At 41.9% G+C, this 26,654-nt stretch overlaps 1 protein-coding gene across 5 annotated transcripts in view; it reads right to left on the reverse strand.

The window, feature by feature from the left end:
• Positions 1-26,654, reverse strand: part of map3k7 (mitogen-activated protein kinase kinase kinase 7) — a 148,532-nt gene that overhangs the window by 76,667 nt on the left and 45,211 nt on the right. For 4 of the 5 annotated variants that reach the window (XM_073057481.1, XM_073057479.1, XM_073057478.1 and 1 more), the window contains exons 2-4: positions 19,178-19,288; positions 15,194-15,259; positions 11,522-11,567 (exon numbers count right to left, since the gene is read on the reverse strand). In XM_073057481.1, the coding sequence (XP_072913582.1) occupies positions 11,522-11,567; positions 15,194-15,259; positions 19,178-19,288 (223 nt within the window). Of the gene's footprint in view, positions 1-11,521; positions 11,568-15,193; positions 15,260-19,177; positions 19,289-23,005; positions 23,113-26,654 lie in introns of those variants that run through there. The other variant, XM_073057480.1, reaches the window with a different exon arrangement.

Raw genomic sequence — 26,654 nt, forward strand, 5'->3', positions numbered from 1 at the left:
CTTGAATTTTCAGAAGGTATTTGACAAGGTGCCACACACGAGGCTGCTTAACAAGCTATCAGCCCATGACATTACAGGAAAGATTCTATTCAATTAACTTAATTACTTGCATTCTTCATAGAAACATAGAAAATAGGTGCAGGAGTAGGCCATTCGGCCCTTTGAGCCTGCACCGCCATTCAGTATGATCATGGCTGATCATCCAACTCAGAACCCTGTACCTGCTTTCTCTCCATACCCCCTGATCCCTTTAGCCACAAGGGCCATATCTAACTTCCTCTTAAATATAGCCAATGAACCGGCCTCAACTGTTTCCTGTGGCAGAGAATTCCACAGATTCACCACACTCTGTGTGAAGAAGTTTTTCCTCATCTCGGTCCTAAAAGGCTTCCCCTTTATCCTTAAACAGTGACCCCTCGTTCTGGACTTCCCAAACATCTGAAACAATCTTCCTGCATCTAGCCTGTCCAATCCCTTTAGAATTTTATACGTTTCAATAAGATCCCCCCTCAATCTTCTAAATTCCAGAGAGTATAAGCTTAGTCGATCCAGTCTTTCTTCATATGAAAGTCCTGCCATCCCAGGAATCAATCTGGTGAACCTTCTCTGTACTCCCTCTATAGCAAGGATGTCTTTCCTCAGATTAGGGGACCAAAACTGCACACAATATTCTAGGTGCAGTCTCACCAAGGCGTTGTACAACTGCAGTAGAACCTCCCTGCTCCTGTACTCAAATCCTTTTGCTATGAATGCCAACATACCATTTGCCTTTTTCACCGCCTGCTGTACCTGCATGCCCACCTTCAATGACTGGTGTACAATGACACATGAGGAGTAAAAATCTTTACGTTTCGTCTCCATCTAAAAGTGCAATCTGCAGTTTATAGTAATTTAAAATAAATAGTATGTACAACAGTATAGTCAATATAACATAGAAATACAGTTGTGTCAGCATGAGTTAATCAGTCTGATAGCCTGGTGGAAGAAGCTGTCCCAGAGCCTGTTGGTCCTGGCTTTTATGCTGTGGTACCATTTCCCGGATGGTGGCAGCTGGAACAGTTTATGGTTGGAATGACTTGGGTCTCCAATGATCCTTTGGGCCTTTTTTATGCACCTGTGCTTGTAAATATCCTGAATAGTGGGAAGTTCACATCTACAGATACGCTGGGCTGTTCGCACCACTCTCTGCAGAGTGCTGTGATTGAAGGAAGTACAGTTTCCACAACAGGAGCTGATGCAGCCAGTCAGGATGCTCTCAATTGTGCTCCTATCGAAAGTTCTTAGGATTTGGGGGCCACACCAAACTTCTTCAACCGTCTGAGGCGAAAGAGGGGACGTTATGCTTTTTTCACCACATAGCCGGTATGAACAGACCACGTGAGATCCCCGGTGATGTTTATGCCGAGGAACTTAAAGCTGTTCACCCTCTCAACCCAAGATCTATAGGCGCTACCCTGTCTTCATTCCTCATTATTATTTGAGATTAGGCCGATCGGTGTCGTGCTGTCAGCAAATTTAATTAGCTGTGGTTAGCGACACAGTCATGGGCATACAGAGAGTAAAGGAGTAGGTTTAGTACATAGACCTGAGGGGCACCTGTGTTGCGGGTTAAGGCAGTGGCTGATTGGCAGGAGGCATAGAGTCGGAATAACGGGAGCCTTTTCCGGTTGGCTGTCCATGACTAGCGGTGTTCCGCAGGGGGTCCATGTTGGGACTGCTTCTTCTCACATTATATGTCAATGATTTGGATGATGGAATTGATGGCTTTGTTGAAATGTTTGCAGACAATATGAAGACAGGTGGAGGAGGAGGTAGTTTTGAGGAAGTATAGAGGCTGCAGAAGATCTTAGACAGATTAGCATAATGGGCAAAGAAATGGCACATGGAATACAGTGTCAGGAAGTGTATTGTCATGCACTTTTGTAGAAGAAGTGAAAGGGTTGACTGTTTTCTAAATAGAGAGAAAATACAAAAAACAGGGGTACAAAGGGACTTGGGGTATCCTTGTGTGCAGGACTGATTCCCTAAAGTTAATTTGTAATTAATCTGTGGTAAGGAATGCAAACATGGGTGTGTGACACAAGAAGGGATAAGACGGGAAGACCTCTAGTGAATGGTAGGGTCACAGGCTGCACTGTTAGCTTTTTAATGGGGCACTGGAGGATCCCGAACCACCATCAACACCACTAATGTAACTGACGCAAATTGGGAAATACAAGGTAAAATTATCTTAAGTGGATTTATAGGACATTCACAAGTTGGACATGCGAGTGCACCCTTAGAAGTTAAAATAGGAGACAGTGTTAGAACAGCTAGCTGAATTACCCATGCAGCAGGAACATATACTGGGGACTGATTACATGGCCAAAGTGGGGCTTTGTTTTGATCCAGTTAACTGTATGATTTGGCGAATGCCAACTGGTATGAATGACATATGCCACAGACAGATTCCAGTCGGTGAAGATCAGGATAGACTATGTGGATAAAGCCAGAGGGGATGAGCAATGATCACACGGTACAGCAAATCATTGCACAGAAATCAGGGGCATCTGCACGGTACAAGTATGACTGCAGAGAGATAGCTGGCATCGTGTGCATACAAGGGCCAGACACCAAACCACAAAAGCAAAATGGGTTTCCCAAGAAAGCAGAGGAAGGTGTAGGGAAGGTAATACAAAGTTTGATACAACAAGGAGTACTGAGGGCAATAGCCTCCACTAATACTCGCGCATATGGCCAGTGAGGAAACCAGATGCTAATCAGAGACTGTCAACAGACTATCAAGAACTGAATAAAGAAACCCTGTTAACAGCCCCAAATGTAGAAACTAAGCTGGAGACAGTGGTTAAACAGAGTTAAAGAGTTCAATGGTTTTAGTCTTAAACACAAATAATAGATTTTTATCTGTCTCCACTAGAAAGAGAGTGTCAATACAAGTTTGCATTTACCTTTCAGGGACAGTATACGTGGATTGCCGTACTACAGGGGTTCCATAATTCCCCACCTATATTTTACCAGCATTTTGGGGAAGGGTTAAAACTATTTTCAAAGCCTGAGTGCTTGGTTCAATACATACATGATCTACATGATCATGTGTGTATTGAGAAGAGCAAGAAGGGGGCATGAGAAGGCCTTGGCAAGTAGGGTAAAGGAAAACCCCAAGGCATTCTTCAATTATGTGAAGAACAAAAGGATGATATGAGTGAAGGTAGGACCGATTAGAGATAAAAGTGGGAAGATGTGCCTGGAGGCTGTGGAAATGAGTGAGGTCCTCAATGAATACTTCTCTTCGGTATCCACCAATGAGAGGGAACTTGATGACGGTGAGGACAACATGAGTGAGGTTGATGTTCTGGAGCATGTTGATATTAAGGGAGAGGAGGTGTTGGAGTTGTTAAAATACATTAGGACAGATAAGTCCCCGGGGCCTGACAGAATATTCCCCAGGCTGCTCCACAAGGTGAGGGAAGAGATTGCTGAGTTTCTGGCTAGGATCTTTATGTCTTCGTTGTCCACGGGAATGGTACCGGAGGATTGGAGGGAGGCGAATGTTGTCCCCTTGTTCAAAAAAGGTAGTAGGGATAGTCCGGGTAATTATAGACCAGTGAGCTTTACGTCTCTGGTGGGACAGCTGTTGGAAAAGACTCTTAGAGATAGGATCTACGGGCATTTAGAGAATCATGGTCTGATCAGGGACAGTCAGCATGGCTTTGTGAAGCACAGATCGTGTCTAACAAGCCTGATAGAGTTCTTTGAGGAGGTGACCAGGCATATAGATGAGGGTAGTGCAGTGGATGTAATCTACATGGATTTTAGTAAGGCATTTGACAAGGTTCCACACGGTAGGCTTATTCAGAAAGTCAGAAGGCATGGAATCCAGGGAAGTATGGCCAGGTGGATTCAGAATTGGCTTGCCTGCAGAAGGCAGAGGGTCATGGTGGAGGGAGTACATTCAGATTGGAGGGTTGTGACTAGTGGTGTCCCACAAGGAGCTGTTCTGGGATCTCTACTTTTCGTGATTTTTATTAACGACTTGTATGTGGGGGTAGAAGGGTGGGTTGGCAAGTTTGCAGACGACACAAAGGTTGGTGGTGTTGTAGATAGTGCAGAGGATTGTCGAAGATTGCAGAGAGACATTGATAGGATGCAGAAGTGGGCTAAGAAGTGGCAGATGGAGTTCAACCCGGAGAAGTATGAGGTGGTACACTTTGGAAGGACAAACTCCAAGGCAGAGTACAAAGTAAATGGCAGGATACTTGGTAGTGTGGAGGAGCAGAGGGATCTGGGGGTACATGTCCACAGATCCCTGAAAGTTGCCTCACAGGTAGATAGGGTAGTTAAGAAAGCTTATGGGGTGTTAGCTTTCATAAGTCGAGGGATAGAGTTTAAGAGACGCGATGTAATGATGCAGCTCTATAAAACTCTGGTTAGGCCACACTTGGGAGTACTGTGTCCAGTTCTGGTCGCCTCACTATAGGAAGGATGTGGAAGCATTAGAAAGGGTACAGAGGAGATTTACCAGGATGCTGCCTGGTTTAGAGAGTATGGATTATGATCAGAGATTAAGGGAGCTAGGGCTTTACACTTTGGAGAGAAGGAGGATGAGAGGAGACATGATAGAGGTGTACAAGATATTAAGAGGAATAGACAGAGCGGACAGCCAGTGCCTCTTTCCCAGGGCACCACTGCTCAGTACAAGAGGACATGGCTTTAAGGTAAGGGGAGGGAAGTTCAAGGGGGATATTAAAGGAAGGTTTTTCACTCAGAGAGTGGTTGGTGCGTGGAATGCACTGCCTGAGTCAGTAGTGGAGGCAGATACACTAGTGAAGTTTAAGAGACTACTAGACAAGTATATGGAGAAATTTAAGGTGGGGGGTTATATGGGTTTGAGGGTCGGTACAACATTGTGGGCCGAAGGGCCTGTAATGTGCTCTACTATTCTATGTTCTATGTACTTCTGCAGACTGAAACCAAGCAGGAACATTATCAGTTATTGACAGAACTGCTGCAATTATTACATGCAATGGGACTAAAGGTAAACCTTAAAAAAAGCACAGGTGATGAAACAAGAGGTTAGTTATTCGGGATGATTTTGACACCGGGTAAAAAGAAATTGATAAGGGAAGAGTAGAATCGGTTATGAAACTGCCTATTCCCCAAGATGTGAAAGACTTGAGGTCCTTTCTGGGGATGGTAGGATACTGTAGGGTTCACATTGATAAGATTTTCAATGAAGGTAGCTTCTTTAATGGAGTTACTGAAAAAGAACGTTGGGTGAGAATGGAAATCAGAGCACACCCAAGCCATTACAGCCCTGAGGCAAGCATTGGCCACTGCACCTGTTCTAAAACCCCAAATCCGAATGAGCCATTCTTATTGGCTGCAACTGATACCACCCTCTCAGCAGTGCTGTCACAGGAGACACATGGGAAGTTAAGACCAGTAGCATATGCTTCTTGCATGCTCTCACCAATAGAACAATATTCTACTTGTTCTATTGTATGTGAAAAATAATTGTTAGTTGTTTTCTCGGCAATACAACGTTTCACCTACATAGTGGGACATAATCCACTTACAATAATGACAGAACACACCTTCATACAATTACTAATAGATGGAAGGATTAAAGATGGTTCAGGAAGCCAAAATGGAATTGCTAGATGGACTTTGTTGTTGCAAGGGAGAAATATAACTAAATCAAGTAACTACCATCTCTATGTTAGGTGACAACCTGGTATACCAAGTAGGTGAACATGAGTGTCAGGTTATGATAGCAAATGATCCCGGGGGTCACTTGTATCAAAACAAAAAGAAAAGGGTAGAGGCAGATCAAAGTAGAGGAAAACGAAAAAAGGAGAAGGAAAAAACCTCATTTTAAAACGTTTGTAGATGGACCTCATCAGTACAGGATGGTGAGAGGAGAACTGGGTGTGGCATATATGTCAAGGATGAACATGGCCAGGAAAGGTATAACATAGCTTTAAAGTTACCCAAAACAATGAGTGAACAGGCAGCAGAATTGGCAGCTGTAGCAAATGTGGTTGGCCATCCAGAATGTTTTCTGCCTGTATCAGTCATAGACTCTGATAGTATGTATGTTTTGTAAGAGCCTAACAGAACATTTGCCTCTGTGGGAAACAAGAGGGTTTGTTTCAGCTGACGGAAAGCCCCTCCCATCTGCTGCTCTGTTGTGGTATGTAAATGAAGAAGCAAAGGGGAAAAAGTATGAAGTCATAAAGGGGAAAGAGTATGAAGTCATAAAGGTGAAAGCCCACTCAAAATTGTCCCCTGAGGGGAATAGGAAGGCTGATGAGTTAGTGAAGCAAGGTGCTTTAAATGGGCAGGAATGGCAGCCGCAGACTGGGGAGATGGGAAGGCGGAAGGAATAACAGGTTAAGGTTATGGATTTAACAGAGGAGCAGGGTCAGAAATGTACAAGGATGTACATGTTAAGGCTGGAGTAGTCTAATATGAAAGGTGGTTTGTGGTCCCAGAGGGAGGAAAAAAATCAGATGATCCACTGGTACCATGATTTATGGTGGCACCAGGGAGCCAAAAGCACCCTGGAAAAGATAAAGGAGGTGTGTTGGTGGCCTAGGATGACATGAAACACTATATCAAGAATTGCTTGATCCATGCACAATATAATCCTGACAGCAATGTAAAGAAAGGAGCCAGGAACCAGACCAATGGAAGGGCCTTGGACTAATTTGCAGGTAGATTACGTTGGACCCTTGCCACCCACCCCAGGAAGGTACAAATATATTCTTGTAGTATTGATACTTTCAACAAGGGATGGGAGTTTTTCTGACTAAGACTAACACAGCTACAGCAACCGCGAAATTTTATTGGAAAGGGTTGGGGATTACGTATGAGTATAGAGCCAGATCAAGGCACACATTTTACAGCCCAGATAATGCAAAATGTCATGACACTTTTAGGGATTAAGATTTCATACACCCTATGGACCACAGTCTAGTGGAATTGTGGAAGGATTAGCTGAACATTTAAAAAAGTAATGATGGGCAAAATGGAGCAACAACATGGGACAACAGGGAAGGTAGTGTTGCCTTGTGTACCAATGAAGATAAGGAATACAGTGGCATTATTAACAGGTTACACCCCAATAAACTCATCACTGAAAGAAACATGAGAGGTTTGGAGGAGTTGTTAGGATTTGATTTGTCAGAACAGAAAAGTAGGTACAACAGTTGATAAAAGACAGTGAAGGAGGCCAATTATGTGGCAGCCCATCAACTAGGAAAGAAGCAGCAACAGAGTACATCCTACTTTGACTCAAAAGTCAGTCCCATAGAATTAAGCCCAGGACAATGAGTGTTGATTATAATGCACCAATCCATTTCATTTTTAAATCCAAGGTTTGCAGGGCTCTATGAAATGGCAGACAAAGCAAGCCCATCAGTATATAAGGTACTGATTTCTCCAGGTGAAAGTGGATGCTCCCACATCAACCAGTTGAAATTGGTGAGGGAGAAACAAGAAAGTTGTCATCATTGGCATGTAACAATTAATGTACATGATGGCTCCAATTTTGGAGACTTGACAATCAATGTACATGATAGTTCTAATTTGGGAGATTTGAGGATAGAAAAGCTGTTCCAAGAAGATGGCAACAGATCTGACCAAGGAGGAGTTTTTTTCCATTTTCTCAGTGGAGTTTTGTAAAGAAAACTTGTAAAGAAGGATGGCTCGAGTCCAAAGACAACTGGGAGCCTAGACTGGATGGGTTAAAAAAACAGATGAACATGTCAACAATGACATTATTATATAAAGAACATTCAGTGATCAAAAATAATTCTTCTCAATGGACACAGGGAATAAAGGTACATGTGTGAGAAATAAATGACCCGAATTTGTTATTTTGCTAGAGTAGATGGTTTGATGTGCATGAATAAAACCTTAAATATTCCAGAGGCTACAAAGGTACAATTCCTACCTAATGAAATTCTAGAGCTGACATTGCTTAGTAACCCAGAGGGGATAATCTAAGTTAGTTTTAGGTCTAATTATTGAGCAACCTTCAGGTGATGATGGCCATGGTAAGATTACAGTTCTGTGGGATTACACTCATGTGAATATTGAGGGGGGCAGTGATCTACACCAGAGGTACATTGATTGGGGTGGCCACATAATTGCTTCTTGAAGGTTGCTTCTATTGTTATAAACTGTCCACAGGAAGATGTAGTACATGGGAAGAGTATAATGGAAAGGACACTAAGGGACATGGGTAAGAGCTTCTGTAAGGGCTCTTTTAGGTTTTACAAAACTACCAGAAAATTGACCATTCCACAACCCCAATTAACTAAAACTAAACCAACGAAAAATGTAGTAACTCAGTGTAACACAAACGGGGTTGGGTTACTAAAAACAAAGAATACCTACAACACAATATGGGTCCTTTGGTCCACAAAGCTGTGCCGATCATATCCTTACCTTAGAAATTGCCTAGGCTTACCCATAGCCCTCTGTTTTTCTAAGCTCCATGTACTTATCCAGGAGTCTCTTAAAAGATCCTATCGTATTTGCCTCCACCACCGCCGTCGGCAGCCCATTCCACGCACTCAACATTCTATGCATAAAAAAAACTTAACCCTGATATCTCCTCTGTACCTACTTCCAGGCATCTTAAAACTTTGCCCTCTCGTGCTAGCCATTTCAGCCCTGGGAAAAATCCTCTGACAATTCACATGATCAATGCCTCTCAACATCCTGTACACCTCTATCAGGTCATCTCTCATCCTCCATCGCTCCAAGGAGAAAAGGCCGAGTTCACTCAACCTATTCTCATAAGGCATGCTCTCCAATCCAGGCAACATCCTTGTAAATCTCCTCTGCACCCTTTCTGTGGCTTCCACATCCTTCCTGTAGTGAGGCGACCAGAATCTGTTTATCTATTCCCTTCTCATTAGTGTTAAGCAGCTGTGACAGCCTGTGGTTAGTGTTACAATTTGGACTGCAGTTGCCTGTTGATGTCACACTGAGAGCTTTGATTGAGTACCAAGTCTAGTTGGATTTTTCTCAATCACTCACATCCAAAAAGTGCTGGCCCTCCACTTTTCAATACATAAAGCACTACCTGCTGTGTTTGGCTTCCATACGTCAGTTACCTTTAGTTTGCCCTTGAGAGACATTCTTTTGCCTGTGTTGGTCTTTAGCATCACTGAGACAAAGCTGACTGAACATTCAGTTCCATCTTCAGTTTTACACCAGACACATCTATTGTTATCCATATTGTATTGTGATCTGCTTCAGTAATACCCTGCAGTTCTTGTCAGTCCCTATGTTGTCTGATTTTGTTTCACATTCGGTAACTTTATGCATTTGTTTAGTTTTGTGTTTGAGACTTTTCACTCAGTTGTATTTTTGTCTGCCTTGCTCACTCTCTCAGTCACCTTGCCTGTGATACTTTGTGCAGACTTTTTCTTTGAACCAAGTCATTTGCATCATGAGAGGATTTGCCAAATCTGGCTGTTTAGGGAAATTTTGTGCATTTCACTTTCTAATCTTCTTTTCTGTAGTTCTGTTGCAACCTCTGCTGGAGTCTCTAATGATATTGCAATGGTCAATGTCAGTTCTAAGGTCAGGTCTCTTTTGGATAATGGCTTCTTTTGAGTGCTTTGAATATGCTTGCCACATACAAGCCTGCCCCTTAATACATCAGAGAGACAATCTCTAAAGTCACAGTACTGGGAAAGTTTGCACAGTTCTGTAATGTATTCAGAAATATTTTCACCTTTTGACTGGTTCCTTATGTAAAATCTAAATCTCTCAACAATTACAAGTGATTTTGTAAAATTCTAACAATTTCATCGAACTTCTTGCTTGCTGGCTTTTCAGGGGTTACTAAGTTGCATAACTGTACACAAACAAGGGAAAATCTGCAGATGCTGGAAATCTGAGCAATACACACAGAATGCTGGAGGAGCTCAGCAGGCCAGGCAGCATCTATGGAAAAGAGTATAGTCAATGTTTCGGGCCAAAACCCTTCAGCAGGACTGCAGGAAAAAAGGCTGTGGACTCCAAAGGTGCTGCCTGGTCTGCTGAGTTCCTCCAGCATCTTGTGTGTGTTGCATAACTGTACATGCTTGCACCTATTAAGCTAAGAAGCATCGGGGATTTCTATTGCTCCTCCACGTTGTTCACATTACAACACAGTTCAATTCCCTTCATATAAAACTCCAGTCTTCATTAGCACCATCAAATTTGTCAACTTTCCCGAAAGAAGTCGTTGGCTTGCTGTTTTCACTTTGAATTCAGTGCGTCTTGCACTGTTTCTCGCACATTCCTTTGTTAGCATCTCCCCGATGGCTTCCTCATGCTTTTTAATTCCGCACTGATTTGTCTCTTAACTGTTGATGCAGTTTGTGATACTGTCTGACATTCAGGTTCGTTCTCGTCACCAGTTTGTTATGTCTCTGCTCAACTACATATTGATTAAATAAAAGCACACATGCAGGAGATGGCTTTAACCGGTGTAATTCACATGGCAGCGAGACAGAGGGAACAATACACATGCGCAGACAATGGCGCTTGTGCAGACAAGATCAAGTACCTGAACGGATCACAACAGAACTGGGGCGGGGGGGGGGGGGGGGGGGTCATTGCCCGAAAAGAAACAGATCCATACATTACAGAAAGGATATGCCTTTCTGGAGAGGGTTCAAAGGAGGTTCACTAAAATGATTTCAGGATTAATGGCTTAACATCTGAACAGCGTTTTATGTCTCTGGGCCTGTATTCACTAGAATTCAAAAGAAAGAGGAGTGACCGCATTGAAACCTATCAAATGGTGAAAGACCTTGATAGTGTGGATGTGGAGAGGATGTTTCCTATGGTGGAAGATTCGAAGACTAGAGGACACGTTGACCGGAGGCCAAGTTTTTATGTATATTTAAGACAGAAGTTGATAAGATTCTTGATTGGTCAGGGCATGAAGTGTTATGGGGGGTGGGGTGGGTGGGGGGGGAGGCAGGAGATTGGGGCTGAGAAGAAATGTATCAACACACACAAAATGCTGGTGGAACACAGCAAGCCAGGCAGCATCTATAAGGAGAAACACTGTCGACGTTTCGGCCGAGACCCTTCGTCAGGACCCTGCAGATTTCCTCGTGTTTGCTCAAGAAATATATCAGCCATGAAGAAGCAGTGGAGCTGACTCGATGGACCAAAAGTCCTAATTCTGCTCCTATATCTTATGGAAATGTGGATGATTTTCTTTACATCTTAGTCTATGAGTGTTAAAGCCAACTGGAATATTTCTAATTCTGCATCAAATGAAAGTAATAAAAGAAGAAAAGTGGTACCCTCTGGTCTACAATGCTAATGCATGGTGTGTTTTATCCATTAAATGCCAAAGAAATAAGAATAGCTATTCTTTATGATTTTATAATTCTTTGAACACTTTTCACTTTTAAAGTCATATCAAATCATCACAAAAATGAGTATAACAATTTTTGCACTCCAATTGGGAGTCACTAATTGAAACTCCAATTCAACTTACCATTATAAAGGGAGCCTCCCTCTGCATATTCCATAACAAGGCATACCTGGAACAAAGAATTACAGTGATGTTACAGAATATATTTGCTGTCTTCTAATGAAATGATTTTTATTTCAGGAAAATACATACCAAACGAAAAAATGCTAAAATTCAAATCTGACATTTAAGCAAAGTAACATAGATCAATATTTATCTGTGCCTATAAATTGCACATAAAATTATTCTGCACCCACTTTGAAGTATTTTTGACCACTTCATGCTGAAGTTGCATCCATCAATAAAATGATCTTGTAGTACCTCTCATGGTTCTCCACTAAGCTGATCCAGTTCCCCACCATATTTTGTGTTTGTAGACTCGTCATCAATGTGTGTGGCTTGGTTTAGTTAACAGAAGAAACAGAAACTAATAAATGCTGACTTCCAGTCCTTGCAAATAACTTAGAAAAATAACTACAAGTGCATCATACTAAAAATAGTGAATAACATATAAACTTAAGAATTATAAATACCCTAATGTGTTAAGTTTTATTTTAAAAAGATTGGTATTGGCATCCTTCTATAAAGACAGTTTCTATGAAGTGATAAATGAAGATTTTGATCTAGACTCCATGTAACTGCTAATCGCATGGCCTGAGCTTGATCAACGTCATCACTGTTACATACCCGCAGTGATTTATAAAAGCAACAACAGCTTGATTTTGAGATTTTGGATTTGGTGTTTCTGTTATGTAGAGTACTCATTTAATGCACCAAAAATGATCAAGGTCCAATTTATAGGTACGTACATTGCCATTTTAGCTATTTTAAAACAAAAATCACTCCATTTTTTATGTCAAGAAAGTATTAACAACAGCTACCTTTTCAGAGTTATCTACTTTATTAGTTCGAGTATCCTTAATTCAGGCATCCCACCTCTCCTGGAAGTTCCTGGAGCCTCCTGCATATTGATAGTGGCTCCCTGATGCCTGCAGATTACACGCAATATCCTGGAAATCGATTTTTTTTTAAGAGGGAGAGGGAGAGAGAGAGTGAGAGGGAGCATCCTGATTGGTCTCTCTTCGTGCTAAGTAGACCTATCAGTTTTCTCTGTGGGCAGGCTTTACAGTCTACCTCAAAAATAATGACAGTGTTGCTCACTGCACTGTTTGCAACAGTGACTTTTCTATTGCCCTTGGTGGGTTAAAATGTAAAAGACATGTTGAGGTGAGTTTAACAGGTGTCATTCATTCATTAGCATAGCTAACGTTATTTAAACTAGCTGGCTAGCTGCTAAGGAGCTACTTTATTGATGTCCTATGTGATGAGGCTGAACTCCCTGTAGACTTGCTTAAAGTTGTAATAGAATTAAAAAAAAAACATTTTCTGCATATACCCAACTTGGTTTACAAATTAAACAAAATCACTAAACAAAGTATTACATACACCCTTGGAGGTCGACCGAGGGGGGGGGGGGGGGGGGGGAATATGGGGTTGCGGGGAGCGGGGGTACTACCTCCCTGAAATGAGCTTTTGCAGGGTGGGATGTCTGCCTTAATTGCAACTTTACATTTGAGACAAATTCTTCAGCCACCGATAGAAATGAAGAATACTATGTGAATATCTCAGTTCAGAGGTTTTTCAGTATATCTTTCCTCTGAAGATTTCAGAATGTGTAATTCAATCATAAACTGAATCCTCATGAGCACTGACAACATTCAGTTCTGAATTATAATCTCAAAATCCATCACCTTATATGACTACCAAATTCATAAACCAGGTGTTTTGCTAGTTAACAAATAGGGACACTGAAAAAAATTTTCCAAAACTCATCTTCACAGTAACCCTCTCCATTGAAGCAAATTAGAACATACTATTTGTAAAACTCTTTGCTCTCCTCTCTTCAAAATATTACTACTCAAGGTTTAAAAAATTAAAACATCTTCAACATCCAAGCAGTTCCATTGCCCAATTCCTGTTTGTCTGATTTTACACTTGAACAATGCAAGAGTAGTCATGGTATCACATGGTCCCTCAAAATCTATCCTAAATGCCTCCTCTTGAACTGCATATTTGACACAGGCAGATTTATTTCTGGATACAGGAGGTTCCTTTCACATGCATATTCAGAGCCTTCTCAAATGTGTCAATTCCTCTTCTGTCTCCATGCTTCAAATTGCTATTGAATCGCTATTGGCACTGCTAGCAAACTGCCCTTGATGCAGAACATTATTTGTCTCCGATCTGAATCTACAATGCAACTCGAGCTGTCTGCCTCTCCAACTATAACAATTTATGCACCATCATTTATTATCCAATAATTTGACAGAGGTACTTTTTCTTTTAAAAAAACAAAGAGTGGTGGGTGCGTGGACCATGCTGCCAGCTGTGGGGGCAGAGGCAGATACATTAGGAGTATTTAAGAGACTCTCAGGCATGTAGATGGTAAAAAAAAAATGGAAGGCTATGTGGAAGGGAAGCATTAGATTTATCTTAAGAGTACGTTAAAAGGTCAGCACAACATTGTGGGCCGATGTATGCAACGTTCTATGTTATAATGAACTTCAGCAGCAACAATACACTGGCCACGTGGTCACTTTATTAGACATAAAATCTTAGTTGTATTTTTTTAAATAATGAGTGGTAGTTGATATAACCAGCAGTCGAAGAAAAATAAATTAATGTTTGCTTGCCAAGGGCAATGTACTAAAGCTGAATACAGAATGTTCTGAAAAGTGGAGACTAGAAACAGAAAGATTTTCTTTGCAGAACATAACTCACTTACAAGTGAAGCCCACTTTAGTTGAAACAGTATCATTTCTCAGACATAAACCTGACCACGTTATTTGGTAAACCTGTAAATTTCTAATCAGTGAATCATGTGGCAGAAACTCAATGCATAAAAAGCATGCAGAAATGGTCAATAGGTTCAGTTCTTGTTCAGACTAAACATCAGAATGGGGAAGAAATGTCACCTAAGTGACTATGATCATGGAATGATTGCTGGTGCCAGATGGGGTGGTTTGAGTATCTCAGAAACTGCTGATCCCCTGGGATTTTCATACACAAATCTCTAGAGATTAGAGAATGGTGCGAAAAACAGAAACCATCCAGCGAGTGACTGTTCTGTGGATGTAAATGCCTTGTTAATGAGAGAGGTCAGAGGAGAATGGTCAGACTAGTTCAAGCTGACAGGAAGGTGACAGCGACTCAAATAATTACACATTACAACAGTGGTGTGCAGAAGAGTATCTCTGCATGCACGGCTGGTTGGATGTTGAAGTGGATGGGCTACAGCACCAAAAGACCACATACATACACTCAGAGACCACAGAGTATGAGTGCTACACTATAGAATTCCCTTTCTAAATCTTTTCTTCTTCTTCTCTTTTAAGCCATTTATTTTTGTACTAATAAGTGGTAGCTATATAACCAGCAGTTGAAGAAAAATAATTGAATACTTGTTTGCCAGGAAAATCAAAGAGCAATGTAGTCAGGCAGCCAGCAGAATGTTCTGAGAAGTGGAGACTGGAAACAAAGCTTTTTTGGAGAACATAACTGACTTACAAGTTAAACCCTCTCTTTTTGAATCAATTATCATTTCTCAGACGTATAAACAATCAATTTTGATCACATAACAGTAATGTACAATTGGAATACATAGCCAAAAATACTTGTAGATATTGATGTACATACTGGATTTAAACAAGCTCCGTAGAGTTTCACAATATTTGGGTGCGTTACACGGGACAACTGTCGAAGCTGCAACAGAGAAAAAAAAATTGTGAAAATAATGTTAAAAATTTCTAGATAAAACTACACAGTAAAACAGCCTTAGTTGGCTGCAGAGAAGAAACTCAGGCACAAGCTGTCAAAAACCAAGTATTTGTAAAAAAAAAATGGGAACCCCTTTAAACATCGGATCACATGCACAGCACAAAATACCTCAGACATTAAAATATATAATACAAGTAGTGCTGAATTTATTCTCTTGTAATTTAAGATTAACTTACAGTAGACACTAAGGGGGATATAGAACAAGTCAATGACTTAGCAAGTATTTGCCTGCACAAAGGCAGGCCTTTAATACTATACTGGTTTTACGCATTTCTCAAATCTACTATAATACATTCTCAGTCATATGGTAGATATTGAAAAATCATACTGATAAAAAATTAAACATAAATTTTATACGTGAGAATTTTGAATGCTGCAGAGCCATTTACGAAGCTAATAACAGAAACCCTCACATAAATTACCCATCTTGAGTTTGATTAAAGACAAAAATTACTCAGAATGCAGTTGAAACCAAAGTTACTTAACTACCGTAGATTCCGGATTTTAAGCCGCTACTTTTTTCCCACATTTTGAACAGCTTTGAACTTTGCGGCCAATAATCCGAAGCGGCTAATGCATGATTTTTTTCATGCCGCCTCGTAAACATTTTGCCTCATAACAGTAGACCAATAAAATTGATGAGTAGTTCACAGAGGTCCAATGAAATTGTACGATAAATCAAGCGCACTTTCACAATTAAATTATTGTAAATCAGTCATTTGTACTCACCCTCATCAACATGGAAAACACTCGAAGCATTGTGCTGCCTACTTAGTTTAAACTATATTTGTTTTCTGTACTACATCGCGGGATGCTATGACGTCACACCCGGTTTTGCGGTGTCTTGTGGGAAAATGCCGGTTTGCGATGAAACGGGACGGAGGGAGGGAGCGCATTACGCGAGCGGCTTTGGATCTGAGCGAACTCTGCTTTTAAGTTAAAGGTATCAATAACTTTTCCTGGTAGGCTGCAATATATATATTTTTTTACCAGTCGTTAGGAGATATTGGAATGTTGTTCAGTAAAGAAGTATACGCAACGTATATTTAAAAGTAGCCGCGTACGGGCACGGTTCGAAAAAAAGCATTTGCAATATGTATTTGTTTTTGTTACCATATGGATTTAATTAAAAGTTAAAAAAATCCTCACGTGTAATATCTTTCTGTGTAAATATCTCATATTACAACGTGGGACACCTGCGGCCGAAAATCCGGTGCGGCCTAAAATCCGATGCGGCCTTTACAATTAAAAAATTGATTTTATTTCTAAAATTAGAGCCAGCGGCTTTTAATCAGGTGCGCTCTGTAGTCCGGAATCTACGGTAACCACTTGAGTTTTCCTAATTATATGGATAAAAACAATAGCCACATACAAAATGAAGCTTCTAACCTCCCACAAGACCCAGCAAATCACCATGCATAATCGTTTCCCCAGATTCTTTCAAGGAAAGCAAAAATCAATACCAAGTTTAACAGAAAAATGAGTTCTGGCACAAAACCCAAAGATTATCTTTTCCGTCTGCTTAAAAACAAGCTTATCTCCTCCTAAATTAGCAGTGTGTTCAAAGTTGCATTCATCTACGAGGCTTACTAAGTTCCCCAGCAGACATAATTAGCAAAGTGCCTTATGAAGTAACCCTTTTGATGTGGGTACATACTTTATACGGCAGCATAAAGAGTACATAAAACATACAGAAACTCCTCCATGGACGGTCCCAAGCCTGGCTGTGAAAGAAGTAAGGTTAGGTATGGAGCTAGCAAACCCATTCAATAAATACTCAAGAGTTACAGAAATGCCTACAGAAGCTCCAAAGACCTCATCCCTGAGAGATTGATCATGGGCTTCAGGAAGGGGAAGAAAGAGATCAGGAAAACACACACCAGTCTTCACTGAGGGATCCACAGCGGAAAGCGTGAGCAGCTTCAGTTTCTTGGTTGTTAATGGCTGGGAGGATTTATCCGAGGCCCAACACAATGATGAAAATCAGCAAGATATGCCAGAGGCTCTACTTTGTTGAGGAGACTTGGTTTGTTACCAAAGACTTGGAAATTTCTACAGGTGACAGTGGAGAGCTGCCTGGTTGCATCAGAGCCTGGTATAGTGGCTCCAATGTACAGGATCACAAGAGGCTGCAGAAGGTTGCAGACCAGGGGTTCCCAACTTGGTGTCCATGGACCGCTCAGTTAACGGAGGGGTCCACAGCAAAAAAAATTCAGAAGCCGTTGTAGACTCAGCCAGCTCCATCATGGGCACAACCCTTCTCATTGAATACAAGGACCCTCAACAACTAGGATATGCCCTCTTCTCATTACTACTGAGATGGTAAAGGGCCAGTTTGTTCTGCTGACATGTAAAAATTAGCTGTCAAACTACGCGCCGCTGGCTTTTTGCACCTGCAGGATATGGTAATCTAATTATACTTTGTCTCCAAATATGTGGAACGACAGTTGAAAAATGAGGTATTATCTCATTGCGCACATTCTCCTGGTTGACTGCCTTTTAAGGTGATTAAGTGGTCTTTGTCTCAAAGTACATGGGCAACAGCTTGCTCTCCATATCGTACTACCCAGGCTTGCGTATTTAGACAGCTAGGATGCAATATCCATGGTCAACACTGACCAACGGAAGCCTCAGAATGACTTTGATGCCACAAAAGAACAAATTTCTTGTGATAAGACTGTGATTCTGATTCTGAAATATTTTGTATCAGAGAAGAAATTCACGTGGCCAGCTGTAACCTTCAGATAGATAAGTTTACAAATTGTACTAGAAGAAAGCAAATAAAAATAGGAGTAGGCCAGATGTTTCTTGAGCCATCTATGCCATTGAATCTGAGAGATGATCATGGTAGGGTGAGGAGGGATGAGTGAGGTTGGTGGAGACAGCATCTTGACAACAGAAAATAAAAGGGGCCAAGAGAAGGCTAGCTCTCTCCCTATTCCATCTTTCATTAGTTCTACCTTCACTCTCACAGCAAGATTAGCACAGGCAGTTTAGACAGTGCACTGAAGAAGACAAGGGGATCAAGAGATGGGATCTAGCAGTCAGAGTTCGCTAACAGATATGGGATGGGGCAGTTGTATTGAAAAGGGATGTATGGACGTTGCATCTGAAATCAGCAAAGGTTAGCAAAAGGATTTGAGTATAGGAGCAGGGAGGTTCTACTGCCGTTGTACAAGGCCTTGGTGAGACCGCACCTGGAGTATTATGTGCAGTTTTGGTCCCCTAATTTGAGGAAAGACATTCTTGCCATAGAGGGAGTACAAAGAAGGTTCACCAGATTGATTCCTGGGATGGCAGGACTTTCATATGAAGAAAGACTGGATCGACTGGGCTTATACTCACTGGAATTTAGAAGACTGAGGGGGGATCTTATTGAAACGTAAACAATTCTAAAGGGATTGGACAGGCTAGATGCAGGAAGATTGGTTCTGATGTTGGGGAAGTCCAGAACGAGGGGTCACAGTTTAAGGATAAAGGGGAAGCCTTTTAGGACCGAGATGAGGAAAAACTTCTTCACACAGAGAGTGGTGAATCTGTGGAATTCTCTGTCACAGGAAACAGTTGAGGCCGGTTCATTGGCTATATTTAAGAGGAAGTTAGATATGGCCCTTGTGGCTAAAGGGATCAGGGGGTATGGAGAGAAAGCAGGTACAGGGTTCTGAGTTGGATGATCAGCCACGATCATACTGAATGGCGGTGCAGGCTCGAAGGGCCAAATGGCCTACTCCTGCACCTATTTTCTATGTTTCTATCTGAGATGGATGTACCAGAATGCATGTGGTATTCAGAGAAATCATTGCTCTAAAAGTCTGTGAGAAATTTTATACACTGATAAAGTACCTCAACAATGAATGCTTTCCTCTCTGATTCACTTTCTATTTGCTTTATTGCTACATCTTTTCCACGCCATTTTGCTTTGCAGACAACTCCAAAGGCTCCTCTCCCAACAACCTGCAGGACACAAAGAGAAAAGGTAATTAAACTTAACTTTCCGTAAGTTTTTCTAATTGTTCTTCATTTGATTCTTTGTTTATTTTGAAAATATTATCTAAGATAAATTAGAGGACAAGAGGCAGCTCGTGCATGTACGACTCTAACCTATGTTAAAAAAAATCCTCAACTGTACCTTTACAATGTGCCTGAAGGGGCCGACATCGATCTCCTGCTACAAAAACAATTCTAAACGTGAACCAAACCTGTCTTCAGTGGGGTGAGTGGCAGGTTGGGGAAAGAATAGTAGAAGCAGTCTAGTCATAAGCAGCACCCTGAACTGCCGCACAGACCTGCAAAGGACCCTATGGAAATACAACTCATGTTCCCAGTATTATTTATTTACTTCTTTTATTTGCATAATTTATGTTCTTTTGCACACTGGTTGTCAGTATTTGTTATTTACAGCTTTTAATAATTTCTATCATATTTCTATCATTCATTTGCTATGTGATCATGATCTTTCCATGACCATGATTGTTCTTGACAAATTTTTCTACAGAAGTGATTTGCCAATGCCTTCTTCTTGGCAGTAGCTTTACAAGACAGATGACCCCAGCCATTATCAACACTCTTCAGAGATTGTCTGCCTGGCGTCAGTGGTCACATAACCAGGACTTGTGATATGCACCAGCTGCTCATACGACCATACACCACCTGCTCCCGTGGGTTCACGTGACCCCGATCCGGGGGGGGGGGGGGTACGTAGGTGCTACACCTTGTTCTAGGGTGACCTGCAGGCTAGCAGAGAGAAGCAGTGCTTTACAATTCTTTTGGTAGAGATGTATCTCTATCCAGCCACCCATATTTTAATCTTAAACAAAGGCAATTACTAACACACAAAATGCTGGCAGAACTCAGCAGGCCTTACAGCATCTATGGGAGGAGGTAGTGACGACGTTTCGGGCCGAAACATCGTCACTACCTCCTCCCATAGATGCTGTCTGGCCTGCTGAGTTCTGCCAGCATTTTGTGTTTTTATTTATTTCCAGCATCTGCAGATACACTCGTGTGCAATTACTAATACCTTGCCCCACCGCCACAGATGCTCCCCCTGCTAAAGTTCTCCAGCGGACTGTAGGAATCTGCAATGCTGTTTCTGCAACAATTTTGTTTTACCAGTCTGGTGTGTTAGTCCTGAGCAGAACCCCCAAACCTGGCAGACCAGTGGACCACTCTAGGTCTGGCCTCTACCTCTTGACCTATTTGGCATGGGTGACTCTAACCAAGAGCCGAAACATAAAGCCCTGACTCCAACCAATGTTGCTCTCCAGGTCACTGAGGCACGCAAGCCTCCAAACCTAATGGCAAGGTTGTGGTCCTCTTGAAGGAACTGGCCTCTCTACAAGAAACACAACTGATTTGATCAAGACAACTCAAGAGACCCAAAACCCCAAGAAGTCATTTGAGAGATGAAATTCACCCTTGCTTTCAGGGTGGCAGCAGAGGGATGTGAGGCAAATGCAGGAAAATGGGAATAGGTCTGGAAGGGACCTTGTTCAATTTGGACAAGTTGGACTGAAGCCTCTGTTTCCACGCCGTATAATTCTATGACTCTGATTGACAGGCCCACTCTCCATGGAATACAAAATAGTGTACAGTTTTTTCCAATAATCATGCAACCTCTTCTTCTTCCATCGAATGGGATAATTATTTATTTTTCCATCTGCCTCAACAGTCCATCTTTCCCTTCACTTGATTTTGAACTCAGTCATAGTAAAGTACAGCACAGAAACAGGCCCTTCAGCCCATCTAGTCCATGCTGAAACCGTTTAAACTGCCTACTCCCATCAACCTGCACCAGGAATATAGCCCTCCATATGCCTATGATTCATGTACCAAATTCAGCTGCTGTTAAATATTGAAATCAAGATTGCATGCACCACTTTTGCTGGCAGCTCATTCCACACTCTCACATCCCTTTCACCCTTAACCCATAACCTCTGGTTGTAGTCCAACCTCAGTGGAAAAAGACTGCTTGCATTTACCCTATCTATACTCCTCAATTTTGTATACCTCCATCAAATTCCTCTTAATCTCTTACGTTCTGAGGAATAAAGCCCCAACCTGTTTAATCTCAGCATGTTCCTCCAGGCATCCTTATAAATTTTCCCTGTACCTTTTCAACCATATTTATATCTTTCCTGTAGGGAAGTGACCAAAACTACATACAATACTCAGATAAAATACTTCAATACGGACTCCTTTACATTGGTGAGACCCGTCGTAAATTGAGGGATCTCTTCGTCAAGCGAATCCACCAAAAGCAAAATTCCTGGTGGCCAAATATTTCAATTCCCATTCCAATGTGTCACTCGGCCTCCTGTTGTGTCAAGATGAGGCCACCCTCAAGGTGGAGGAACAACACTTTATATTCTGTCTAAGTAGTCTCCAAATTCGATGGCAAGAATATCGATTTCTCCTTCCGGTAAATAAAATTTCCTCTCCCTCCCCTCTTTTTCTATTTCCCATTCAGCTGCCTCTTCTCACCTGCCTACCACCACCTGATGCCCTTCCTCCTTTCATTTCTCCTATGGACCATTCTCCTCTCTCCTCTGTGGATTGTCACCTTGTCACGATGGAGAAGCTTGTGTGGTCCTGAGATCCTGAGAGCGATGCTGTCTGGAGCTATGCTCCTGGTAGGGTCACCCACGGCGGTAAGGTCGAGGGTGAGGTCCCTGACAAAGAACAATCCAACCAAGACCTCAACGGTGGAACAGGCGGACAAAGTTACTTCCAATTCAACAGCTGTGAAGGCTGCAACAAATCCATCAGCTCCAATCGTCGTGGATTCAATTGGTTGATTTGTGAAGTACTGTGTGCTTCTTGGACTGCAACATCAGGAACACATTAAACAAATACATGCACAGGCGTCTTCGCTCTGTGGGCCACTATGGAACAAAGTCCATCATCCTCGACCTCGAGGGATAGCCATGCGACAACTCTCCTCTCCTCTCAGATTCCTTCCTCTCTAGCCTATGACCTTTCCCACCCACCTGGCTTCAGTTATCACCTTCTAAGCTATGCTCCTTTTTATTTTGTCATCTTCCCCTTTACCTTCCAGTCCTGAAGAAAGGTGTCGGCCCGAAATATTGATTGTTATTCACTTCCATGGATGCTGCCCGACGTGTTGAATTCCTTCAGTATTTAAGCGATTTACTGGTTTTGCTTATCAGCATGTTTCCATTTCTAATCAGCTATCAAGTTTAATTGTCATCCAGCCATACACGAATACAGCCAAATGAAACAGTGTTACATTGGGGCCAAGGTACAAAACACAGTACCAACAGTCCCACATAGCAGAAAGCATGTACAAGATAGCAGTAAACATACAATCACATACAATAATATAACAGCCCAAGTCCATGTGTGAAAATCCATGTCCTGTACGTCGATGGTGGGTGCATGGATGCCGTTGGCAAGAACAAAGCCGCAGCAGTACACAGACAAATGCAATCCAGATTGCCTTCCACTGTGCAAACACTGGAGGCAACGAGAGGAGCCCCCAAACCAGCATGGATGTCACACTGCACTATCTCTAGGGATTCCTCCACTGGGCAACCGCAACAGCAAGCCTGCAGCACAAGGCCTCGCCACGGAATTGAACTGCAGTACTCTACATTACCGATGTCCAGAGTTTTACAATCACAAAGAGAAATGTCTAAGACAATCACTCACTATTACACTGCACACCGCCTTCGCACACTGACTCCAACACCAGGCAGCAACACCGTCCATAGCTCCTCCAGCTGCCCTGCTACTGAGCAACTCGCCGATGGGGTAGATCTGCAGTACTTTAAGTTCTTAATGTCCAGCAGAGTCTTGCGAGAGAAAAAAAGACAACAACATTTTTGATTGGACCTGGCAAGGACAGTGCATCCAAGCATGCCGCCATCTTACTGGAACAGGAAGGCGTGCACATTACATTTAAAAGGACCACTTGTTTATTAATCTGTACTTTATGTTGCATGTTTTACAAAACCAAATGTCTGAAAGTTGAGATAGGGAGCAATTTTACACCAACACATATGATTCTTCAAAAACTCTCAAATTTGCTACACACTGACATTTCTGCTTTTTTGAAAAGCAAAGCCAGTTATAAAGCATCCTCCTTATTCTAATCCAGTCTTAATTTGGATGGGTGAAGTTAATTTCAAGTTATGATTTTTGGCAGATACTCTAATACATGAGACCATCGGGAAAAGCACCGAGATCATTCATACTGAGAGATTGACTGCATGCTTTTATAGATTTTATGGCCCTTCAGCAGAACACTCATGTGGTATGGAGGGGCCACTGCACAGAATCAGAAAAGGCTGCACGAGGTTGTTGCAGTAGAAGCGCCTTCACGCATGTCGAGTATGATATTCTTTATTAAGGTTATACCTTAAATAGCAAATGCCAGTAGGTGACGCTGTTCAATGAGGGGAGGCTGATGCATGGGCGGGCAGCCAGCACGTGGTTCTTGACAAATCATGGTGAGGGTCCAGTGGCATGGACTACGAGGCAACAGACGACCCTTCACTGCTGTTCTGATGTGCCATCATCTTCTGTTGAGGTCATGGTTGGATCGCTCTTTGTCTGGAATCTCTCCTTTGACCTTATCACCATCAATGACCCTATCAGGAGCTTAGCTCTAGATGGCATCATTTTCAGGATCTCAGGAACTCACCATGACAAGGTGATAATCCTCAGAGATTGAAGTTTGTAAACTCAACCAGCTTTATCATTGGCACTAGCCTCCCCAGCATCCAGGACATAGAACACAGAATCCTACAGCACGTTACAGGCTCTGCAGCCCACAACATTGTGCCAAGCATGTAACCTACTCTAGAAACTGCCTAGAACTTCCTTAGTGCATAGCCCTCTATTTCTAAGCTCAATGTATCTATCGAAGTCTCTTAAAATACCCTATTGTATCTGCATCCATCACCATTGCTAGCAGTGCATTCCGCACACCCACCTCTGTGTGTGAAAAATTTACCCCTGACATCCTCTCCTTCCAAGCATCTTAAAACTGTGCCCCCTTGTGTTAGCCATCTGAAACCTGGGAAAAAGCCTCTGGCTATCCAAACAATCAATTCCTCTCGTCATCTTATAGACCTCTATCAGGTCACCTCTCATCCTTCGTCACTCCAAGAACAATGCCTCAAAAAACTTCAATTTTCAATTTTCAAGGAGCGAGGCTTCAAAAAGGCAGCATCTGTCATTAAGGACCACTAGCACTCAGGACATGACCTCTTCTGATTGCTATCATCAGAGAGGAGGTATAGGATCCCTACAACACACACTCAGTGTTTCAGCAACAGCTTCTTCCTCTCTCTTATCAGATTTCAGTATGAACATTCAACCCATGAACACTACCTTTTATCTTTGCTCTCTTTTTGCACTAGTTTATTTGTTTGTATGTTTGTATTTTTTATTGTAATTTATATTTTTATATTACTATGCATTACAATTAAATTTCATGGCAAATGCCAGTGATATTAAATTGGATTCTGAAATTCATGAACTTTATTAATCCATGCAGTAAGTATTACAAAGGTATTTTGCAACCAAACATAATCTGCTGTGTCTGGGCTATACAATTACAGCAGGTAAAAGATCAAATGGATGGACCTACAAGTGAACTGATTTTGCTGTACAAGTTAGGGGTCAAGAGGTACAAGGAATTTAGCTCCTAGCCTATCGAAATGCTATTCAGTACCTGTGGCCATCTTAACCCCACCATTCGCTATTGCATTGTCCAATTCGACATTTGTAATAAATTCCATTATCTCCCTAAATCATTTCTCACCCATTTACCATTCTCCGGGATAAACAAAAGTGCAAAAACAGTTGATCGAAGCAGCATTCAGCACTTGTGCTGGCAGCTCATCCTCACCCTCACCTCCCTCTGAGTGAAGTAGTTCCCCTCACGTTTACTTCTAGTCTGATGTTGAGAATCAGAGTTGACAGAGGTTATCCATTGGTTAGAGCATCCAGTAATTTCCCTGCTCTTCAAATAGTAGAATCCTTTTATGTTCATGAGAGAGTAAATATAGGTACACGTATATTAAATGACTCATAAAAGATGCATCTCCCCCCCTCCTGTGTTACAGTGCTACAGCCAACATTACCCTAAACTGGGTGTTCAAATAATGCCAAGGGGGCTAAATCTTGTGATGCAAACATTTGAAATTTTTGTATGCAGACGGTTCTCTTTTTATTATGTCAGCTTTAATAGTTTGGCAATAACAAAAGTCATGAAAGTATGGTGTCAAGTTTCAAAGCTTCATAGTACACTTGTCAAAATATGTATGCAGTTTACAACCCTGAAATTTGTCTTCCCAGTCAGTCATGAAACAAAGCAGAACCATGGAACCAATCTGTTCAAAGGAAAACATCAAAAATCAAACCTCACTCCTCCCACATGCAAAAAAGTGCAAACGGCAACAAAAAAACCAAGCAAAAACACAAAATCAAAAGGCATATTTTAGTACATACAGTTATATCATCATCATGATGTGCCATGTCATAGGGCATGGATGATCATGGGCTGTCCATGACCATGATTGTTCTTGGCAAATTTTTCTACAGAAGTGGTTTGCATTTGTCTTCTTCTGAACAGTGTCTTTAAAAGACAGGTAACCCTAGCCATTAACAATAATCTCCAGAGATTGCCTGCCGTCAGTGGTCGCATAACCAGGACTTGTGACATGCATCAGTTGCTCATACGACCATCCACCACCTGCTCCCACGGCTTCACATAACCTTGATTGGTGAGGGGCTAAGCAGGTGTTAAACTTTGCCCAAGGGTGACCTGCAGGCTAGTGGAGGGAAACAGCACCTTACACCTCCTTTGGTAGAGACACATCCCCACTCCGCCACCTGAACTGGATGATAGCAGAACTTAAATAGCACACAGCTGATCTCCACAGTTTGAATTCTACAGATTTCTACACAAGGAAGAACATGCATTGCCAGAGGCAATAGAAGTGTCATCTTCTGAGCAATCACAAATTACTAGTCAAGCTTAAACAATTGTAATAGAGAAAGGTTGAATAGGTTAGGACTTCATTTCCAGGAATGTGGAAGATTAAGGGGAGATTTGATAGAGGTATACAAAATTATAAGGGAATTGGATAGGGTAAATGCAAGCAGATCTTTTTCCATTAAGGTTGGGTAAGATAAGAACTAGGGTCATGAATTAAATGTGAAAGGTGAAATGTTTAAGGGGAACAAGAGGGGAAACTTCCTTCACTCAAGAGGGTGGTGAGAGTGTGGAATTTCTCTTAAACATTGAAATCAAACCCGCATGCACCACTTATGCTGGCGCCATGCTTCA

Source organism: Hemitrygon akajei, chromosome 9 (assembly GCF_048418815.1).
Source record: "Hemitrygon akajei chromosome 9, sHemAka1.3, whole genome shotgun sequence".
NCBI classification, from domain to species: Eukaryota; Metazoa; Chordata; class Chondrichthyes; order Myliobatiformes; family Dasyatidae; genus Hemitrygon; species Hemitrygon akajei.